Raw genomic sequence first — 8,406 nt, forward strand, 5'->3', positions numbered from 1 at the left:
CAGCATGTTGCTGCAGCCACAGGGTTTGCCCTTGGTATGGGGCTCATGTTTGCAACAGGTTTCCTCCTTGAGCAGATGCAGAGTCTCCTGGTTGAAGGGACAGGGACACCAAGGCTGAGTTTTGCTCCTGCTGTTGGAGTGAGTCCAGAGGAGGCCATGAAAATGATCCAAGGGCTGAAACAGCTCAGCTATGGAGACCAGGCTGAGAGTTGGGAGTGTTCAACCTGGAGAAGGCTCCAGGGAGACATGATTAGGGCCTGTCAGTGTGTAAAGGGGCTTACATGGTGAAGAGAGGGAGACTTTTTACAAGGGCCTGGAGTGACAGGACAAGAGGCAACAGCTTTAAACTGAAAGAGGACAAGTTTAGGTTGGATGGCAGGCAGAAGGTCTTCCCTGTGAAGGTGGTGAAGTCCTGGCACAGGCTGCCCAGAGAGGCTGTGGCTGTCCCATTCCTGGAAGTGATCAAGGGCAGGTTGGATGGGGCTGGGAGCAACCTGGGCTGGTGGAAAGTGTCCCTACCTATGGCAGAGGGTTGGATTAGATGAGTTTGAAGGTCCTTTCCAACCCAAACCAGTGTGGGATTGTATGACACAGAGTTGCTGAGACAGCCCCAGCCACTGGAGGGTGGTCAGGCCTCAACCAAGTACACACAGTCCCAAAAGAAACCTTCCCCTTGGGTCTCCCAGCTTTCAATGTGTCCTTAGCCTAAGAATCTGTATCTCTCACCCAGCTGGTACCAGGTGGTCCCCATGACCAGAGCAGCTCTGTCCCCAGCACCCACCCACCTCCTCCTGCAATCTGGGGCTCCTTGAGCCTTTCTGGGGAGGCTTCAGCCCAGCCCCTGACAGCCCATGTCAGCCTGTGACCCTGGAAGGGCAGATCCTAAAGGAGGGGATGGGACAAGCCCATAGGGGTGGAGGGTGAGGAGAGGGGAGACTTTAAGCAGCAGCAAGCCCATGAAGGTTTCACAGGGCACGTTAAACATCACCAGGCATCAAGTCCCAGAAAAAAAACAACTCTTTCCAGTGTAGTGAGCAGCAGAGGGTTCTTTAGTAACAACAAGTTTCACAGGCACAGAGGGAAAATGAAACCAAGCAGCAGACCAGCTCTAGAGAAGGATGTTTTTGGTTGAGCTTGACAGGATTAACAGAGAACTAATGAGATGGCTCAGAGAGGGCAGAACAGGGCTCCAGGAGGGCATGGTGGTGCCTTGCCAGATCAAAACTGCACAACCCAGGCTCTCTCCTCCCACCCTCCCCCAAATGTATCCACATAAGCAGGCAGGAAACTTTTATTGACTGTAGATCCAGCTGGGCAGACCTGTGAAATATGGGGTTGAGGCAGAGGACTGCAGGAAGGTTGCTGGCACTGAGCACAGACACACACTGGCCATTTGGAGGGTGCACAGGGGATGCCACTTGTGCTTCAAAGTGAGCCTCCTGTATCAGCACACACTATAGATCAGCTGCTTTCTAGAAGGGTGAGTCTAAGTGCCTGTGCCTCTTGGAACCTGATGAAAAAGGTGAGGATAAAACCACATATACAGTGAAAAGAACAACCTGGGAGGGGCTGAAGCCTCCAGTCCAGGCTTGGACCCAAAACCTGCAAACAGGAGCACGGCATGTACTCAGGGCTGTGTCTCAGAGGTGCTCTAACCCTGGCTGTGCTTGGGCACAGGTTTAGGTAAGCTGGTGACCCCAGCCAGCCTGTCAAAAATGACATCTCCATGGCCAGCTCCCTCTCCTGGTGCAAAAGCCCACAGGAACAGGCTTTGCTCTGTGATTTAATGCATCAAACTTGCACAGACATGGTCCCAGAACTGCAGGAGAGTGTGGACAAGCCACTGGTGAGAGAGGGGACAGAAAGTCAGGGCTCTGGGGTGACAGCCACTCCTCTGTCCCCAGCTCTTTTGCCCTTTGGTGACTTGCTCAGGTGCTGAGCACACAGATCCTTCAGGGGAAAGACATGGGGACACTCAGCTCCAACCCTACTCTTGGCTTCTTTGGGACCTTCTGGGGTGGCTTCTGACCTGGCCTCATGTGCCTTGGTACCTCCTTGGCTCACACTCTCTCCTGCACAGGAAACTTCTTCCCTTGGAAAAGCCACCTGTGCTCCCCCATCCCCAGCAGCTAAGCAATCCCCACTCCTGCCTGTGTGTGCCCAGGAGGGCTCAGTGAAGCAATAACTTCCCTCTATGCCCATCAGGGCACAAGGATTATCTACAAGCTACCTAGAGGTCTTCTCCTGAAAGCTGCAAAGCACCCAGGACCCAAACAAGGTCCCCAAACACCCTGGAGGCCCCCAAGATGCAGCTCAGCAGATAGAAGAAGAAAGTGAAGCGTGGAGGTGAGAGGAACTCAGATGTCATAGAAATCCACGTGAGCACCAGACTGGAAGGTGTTTTCCTCCAGGAGATGCAGCAGCTTCTGAGCTGACACAGTGCAGTCTATCAGCTTCCCACTCTCCTGCAGGCTCTGTAAAGACTGACGCAGCTCAGGGTCTCCAGTCTTAGTCCGGGCCAAGAGCTGCATGTCTGTGTCCAGAGGGCCTGGGGAAAGGGCAACAAAAAATCAGTCACCTAAAGAGAAAGCAAAACCTGGGGCTCATTTGAACAGGATCCCAGAATGGTGGGGGCTGGAAGGGCCCTGCAGAGCTGCTGCAGCCCCAGCCCCTGCTCAAGCAGCTTCCCCTGGCTCAGGGGGCACAGGAACGTGTCCAGGTGGGGTTGGAAACCTCCTGAGAAGGAGCCTCCACAGCCTCCCTGGGCAGCCTGGGCCAGGGCTCCCTCCCCTCAGCACCAAAGGACTTGCTCCTTGGGTTTCAATGGAACTGTTTGTGTTCCAGCTTGTGTCCATCATCCCTTGTCCTGTCACTGGGCACTACAGAAAAGTGTCACCCCATCCTCTTGATAAACACCTTTTAAATACTTGTGTTGCTGAGATTTCCCCTCAGCCTTCTCTTCTCCAGGCTGAGCAGCCCCAGATCTCACAGCCTTTCCTCATAGGGAAGATGCTCCAGTCCCCTCAGCATCTTGGTGTCCCTGCACTGGCCTCTCTCCAGCACTTCCCTGTCCCTCTGGAGCTGGGGAGCCCAGAACTGGACACAGGACTCCAGATGAGGCCTCAGCAGCTCTGGCAGAGCAGAGGGGCAGCACAACCTCCCTGGCCCTGCTGCCCACACTCTCCTCAATGCCCCCAGGCTGCCATTGGCTTCTTGCCCATGAGGCCACGTTGCTGCTCATGGGCAGTTGATTCTCCCCCAGCACTGCCAGGTCCCTCTCCTGGAGCTGCTCTCCAGCAGGTCACCCCCAGCCTGTGCTGCTGCAGGGGGTTGTTCCTCCCCAGCTGCAGGACTCTGCCCTTGTCCTTGTAGAACCTCAGCAGGTTCCTCTGTGCCCAACTCTCAGCTTGCCCAGACCTTGATGAATCTCCCTCTGTACCCATCTCAGCTGCAAGAATCTTTCCTCCACAAAGCCAGGAGACAAGGAGCAGCAGTTGAGGTGCTGCCCTCCTCACCTGGGGCATAGCTGAGCACACGGATATCGGGCTCCTCGAGTGCCAGGACCTGGAACATCATGTCCCGGGCAGCCTTCCCACTGCAGTACAGAGCCCAGTTCTTGAAGGGCTTCAGGGCACAGAGGGAGGAGACGTTCACCACTGTCCTGCTCAAGCCAGGCCGCTCCCCAAAGGCTCTGAGGGCTGTGGTGGTGAGGCAAAGCGTGGAGGTGATGTTGAAGGCAAAGTAGCTGTTGATTTCATGAGGGTCGGTGAGATCCAGGAAGGATTTGGAGATGTCCCCCAGGGAGCCTAAGAAGGAAGGGAGGACAAATGAGTTGAGTAGTTAAAGATGGGTTCAGCAACACATATGCAAAACTTTACATTACAGAATCCCAGAATCATTGAGGTTGCAAAAGCCCTTTAAGATCTTCAAGTCCAACCATTCCCCAGCATTGCCACCAGTGACCCCTGGCCCTCAGGCACAGCTCCATAGCTTTGGGATCCCTCCAGGGATGGGACTCCCCCATGGACCTGGGCAGCCTGGCACAGGGCTGGACAGCCCTTTGGAGAACAACTTGTTCCCAATCTCCAATCTAAACCTCCCCTGGTGCAACCTGAGCCCATTTTCTCTTGTCCTATCACTCCTTACTGGGGAACAGATATCGACCCACTAGCCACAACTCCTGTCAGGGAGTGTCAGGGTGCTCCTGTCTCCTCTCAGCCTCCTCTTCTCCAGGCTCAACACCCCCAATCCCTCAGTCCCTCCCCAGCACCCTTGTGCTCCAGCCCCTTCCCCAGCTCCATTGCTGTCTTTTGGAAGGCAAAAGCAAGCAGGTTTCCTGGCCAAAGCTCTAGCAGGGTGTCCCAGCAGAGTGAGGAGCTCAGCACAGCCCAGCTCCGTTCATTACTTTTGAGTCACTCGCTGAGCCAACAGCAGTGACACGGGACACGGACCTGCCCTGCCAATCCTCTGCCAAAGCAAACAGCACCCAGCCTCCAGGCTGAAGTCCAACATTCCCGGGGGCCAGCACTCGCTCTCCTCCACATCCCTCTTGAAACCGAGCCTGCAGAAGCTCTAAGTCCCTGTAGCAGGGAGCGGAGCCGGAGGAGGGTGCTGTGCCACGAGTACCGGGCAGAGCTTTGCGAGCAGCCGAGTGCCACGGGGCCGGGCAAATTCAGTACTTTGGTCAATCCGATCCGGACGGGCTGAAACGCCCTTCGGCGCTTGCCTCGGTTCCACTTACTTACCGGCACCCAAAGCCCCGATCGAGCCTCGGCTCAGCCGGTGCGGAGCCAAGGGACGGCTGAGCCCGGAGCGGGGGTGACCGAGCCCGGGGGGAGTGAATGAGCCCGGAGGGGGGTGAATGAGCCCAGGGGGGGGAGTGACCGAGCCCAGGGGGAGTGACCGAGCCCGGTGAAGGGTGATCGAGCCTGGGGGGGTGGTGACCGAGCCCGGGGAGGGGGGAACGAGTCGGGTGGGGTGACTGAGCCCAGGGGGGTGACCGAGCCCGGGGGGATGACCGAGCCCGGGGGGGGTGACTGAGCCCAGGGGGGTGACCGAGCCCGGGAGGGGTGACTGAGTCGGGTGGGGTGACCGAGCCCGGTGAAGGGTGATCGAGCCTGGGAGGGTGACTGAGCCCAGGGGGGTGATTGAGCCCCGGGGGGGTGACCGATCCCGGGGGGGGGTGACTGAGTCGGGTGGGGTGACAGAGCCCAGGGGGGTGACCGAGCCCGGGAGGGGTGGTGCTGGGGAGGAGAGGCCCCGTTGTTACCGGCGTTGTTGACGAGAAGCAGGCGGCCGTGCGGGGCGGCGGGCAGCAGCTCCCGCAGCGCGGCGGTGGCCCGCTGCAGCCCATCCTCGCAGCCCAGGTCTGCGGTCACGCACTCCACACGCAGCCCGGAGCCGCGTCCCCGCAGCTCTGCCGCCAGCTCGGCCAGCGGCGCGGCGGAACGAGCCAGCAGCAGCAGCAGCGAGCCGTGGCCGAGCCGCGGGGCCAGCAGGCGCGCCAGGCCGCGGCCGAAGCCCCGCGACGCGCCGCTCACCACGCACACGGTGGCGGGCCAGCGCCCGGGCCCCGCGGCCGCCTCCATCGCGGCCCCGAGCGGGGGGGGTGTGGCCACGGGCCGCGGTGTCACCGCGTCACCCGCGTCACCCGCACCGGCTGCGCGCCCCCGTGTGGCCACTTGGGTCGGGCCCCGCCGTCGCCGCGGTTAGTTTCACTGAGGGGGGTTTTGCTCCCGCCTCAGCGGGGATGGAGATCGCGGGATCACGGAATGGTTGAGGCTGGAAGAGCTCTGTAAGCTCATCGGGGCCACACAGCCAGCACTGACTCACAGCCCTCAGCACCTCAGCCCCACGGCTTTGGGGTCCCTCCAGGGCTGGGCACTCCCCCAGCTCCCTGGGCAGCCTGGCACAGGGGCTGACACCCCTCTCAGGGAAACAGTTCTGCCTCAGCTCCAGCCTCAACCTCCCCTGGGGCAGCTCCAGCCCCTTTCCTCTTGTCCTGTTACATGTTATTTGGGAGAAGAGTCTGACTCCCTCCTGGCCACAGCCTCCCGTGAGGGAGTTGCAGGAGCGCTCATTTCTCCTCTCAGCCTCCCCTCTCCAGGCTGAACGCCCCCATTCATAGAATCATAGAATCACAGAGTGGTAGGGGTTGGAAGGGACCTTTAGAGCTCATCCAGTCCAACCCCCTGCTAAAGTAGTTCCACCTAGATCAGGTCACACAGGAACGTGTCCAGCTGGGGTTGGAAATCTCCCGAGAAGGAGCCTCCACACCCTCCCTGTGCAGCCCGTGCCAGGGCTCCCTCACCTCACACTAAACTGTTTTTCCTTGTGTTTAAATGGAACTTTTTGTTTTCCAGCTTCATCCCATCACCCCTTGTCCTATCACTGGATACAACAGAAAGAAGTGCTGCCCCGAGCTCCTGACACCCATCATTTTGATATTTGTAACTATTAATGAGCTCCTCCCTCAGTCTCCTCTTCTCCAGCCCCAGGTCCTGCAGCCTTTCCCCATAAGGAGGATGCTCCAGTCCCCTCAGCATCATTCCCTCAGCCTCTCCCCAGCACCCTTGTGCTCCAGCCCCTTCCCCAGCTCTGTGCCTGGCTCTGGCCACGCTGCAGCCCCTCAGTGTCCCTGTGGCAGTGAGTGAGGGGCCCAGCACTGAGCACAGCCCTGGAGCTGCAGCCTCCCCAGGGATGTGTATCCCCAGAGAGATTCAAATGCCATGTAGCTTTGGGGCTGAGGAACATGGGTTAGTGGTGGCTCTGGCAGTGATGTATTAATGCTTGTACTCAGTCTTAAAGGTCTTTTCCAATGCCAGCAGTTCTGTGAGTACAGGGAGATGGTCACTGTCCTTGCCCTGCTGACCACTCTAGTTCTGCATCTCCCCTCTCTCATACCTCCTCAGCCCCAGTGTTTTGCTGCCTGCCTTCAAGTGTGTATGAAGACACAGATAACTTTCAAAGAGGGTTTTTTTTTTCCCAAGGGATACCTGGTTGATGTGGAATTAGCTGGCAGCTGGGCTTGGATCCCCAGCTGTTACATCCTGAGGACAGATGGCCCTGCGTGAGCAGGTAACCAAGCAGAGTTTCACTCTATTAAGCAGTCACAGACTGGGCTGAAACCCTCCAGTGTTTTAATAAAGCATTAAAAATTCATGCTGTGGCAAAAACCCAAGAGTGATATTTGTTTTGCTAAAGCAAATCTTACACATTCGTTAAAATTAAGATCAGCAGCAAAAAAAATAAGACAGCAAACGGGTATTTTCTTCACAAGTGGCTTCTCGATGGCAGAATTTGTTTCAGTGACTGCCAGTTCCCCCCCTCCCCAATTTGGCAGCTCCAATCTTGTGCATCCATCACTCTTCTTGCCCCAGTTCCCAGCCTGGCACTGCACCCTGTCCCCCATAGCTATGCTCAGCATAGAACTGGGCCAGCTGGAAATGGTCATTGTTTCACTGGACTTGACTTCCAGCAGACCATTTCTTCTGTCTGAGCTGTTACCAGCCTACACCAAAGAGTGTAGAAGTGAGGGTTGGCCAGAGATTTTGAATAAGCCACCAAGAAATGCAATATCAAACATCTAATGCATGGTCTAAGGAAGAGTGGTGTGATGGGCTGTACACTGTAGAAAGGCCATTGGTGTGTTCCCAGAAGCGATGGGAGGTGGGCTGGGGAGGTGACCTGTTGTATAGATGTGATTGAACTACAGGGACACCTGCCCTAGTTAGAGAAAGGCTTTGACCAGTGTCTGGTGAATATGGGGAGAAGCCACATGACACTGGTGGAGCTGGTCCAGGAAGGAGTTTTCATCTCTTGTCACACTCTGGCAGGAGAGTCTCACAGAATCACAGGGCTGGAAGGGAGCTGGAAAGCTCATCCAGTGCAACCCCCCTGCCAGAGCAGCACCACCTAGAGCAGGGCACACAGGGACTCATCCAGCTGGGTTGGAATGTCTCCAGAGAAGGAGCCTCCACAGCCCATCTGGGCAGCCCCTGCCAGGGCTCTCTCACCTCAACAGGGAAGAAATTCTTCCTTGTTTCAACTCTTTCCAGGTCGTTGGTCAGGGAGATGAATGAAGAACCAGTGAGAGCAATGGGTATTCTCTTAAAAGATGGAAGATGTTCCACTTCCCTCTCTCCCATGCACAGGGGGGACACTGGGCCCTCAGCACCAGCCTGGTCCCCTTAGCTCAGGCTGCACAGCTCTGTTGTGGATGTGGACAGATCCTGTGGCACTCTCCTGTGTTGGAACAACACAGCACAGGCACCTCTTCACCTTCACAAAGCAAGAGACAGGAGAAGCTGGATCCTGAAAGGCGAGCATCATGAGATCATGGACACCACAAAACCTGCAGCTCTTCATCTCTCAGTGCTGGGGCTTCTCTTATGGCTCAGGCTGTGG

General features: G+C 57.1%; 1 protein-coding gene across 1 annotated transcript; it reads right to left on the reverse strand.

Moving 5' to 3' along the window:
- Nucleotides 1–1,028: 1,028 nt before the first annotated feature.
- SPR (sepiapterin reductase) lies at nucleotides 1,029–5,588 on the reverse strand. The gene is made up of 3 exons (XM_061993232.1): nucleotides 5,270–5,588; nucleotides 3,516–3,806; nucleotides 1,029–2,548 (listed from the first exon to the last, which is right to left on the reverse strand). Exons 1-3 carry the CDS (start codon nucleotides 5,586–5,588, stop codon nucleotides 2,358–2,360), a joined length of 801 nt encoding a protein of 266 aa, XP_061849216.1. The 3' UTR covers nucleotides 1,029–2,357.
- Nucleotides 5,589–8,406: the final 2,818 nt, after the last annotated feature.

The sequence above is a fragment of the Colius striatus genome, chromosome 3, assembly GCF_028858725.1.
Source record: "Colius striatus isolate bColStr4 chromosome 3, bColStr4.1.hap1, whole genome shotgun sequence".
Lineage (NCBI taxonomy): Eukaryota > Metazoa > Chordata > Aves > Coliiformes > Coliidae > Colius > Colius striatus.

What these genes read in the sequence shown, in the direction of transcription:
- SPR (XM_061993232.1), bottom strand. Translation starts at nt 5,588, where the DNA reads ATGGAGGCGGCCGCGGGGCCCGGGCGCTGGCCCGCCACCGTGTGCGTG. An exon ending in GCTTCTCGTCAACAACGCCG is followed by an intron (nt 3,807 to 5,269) that starts GTAACAACGGGG and finishes CTTCCTTCTTAG; the next exon opens with GCTCCCTGGGGGACATCTCC. An exon ending in TGTGCTCAGCTATGCCCCAG is followed by an intron (nt 2,549 to 3,515) that starts GTGAGGAGGGCA and finishes CCCTTTCCCCAG; the next exon opens with GCCCTCTGGACACAGACATG.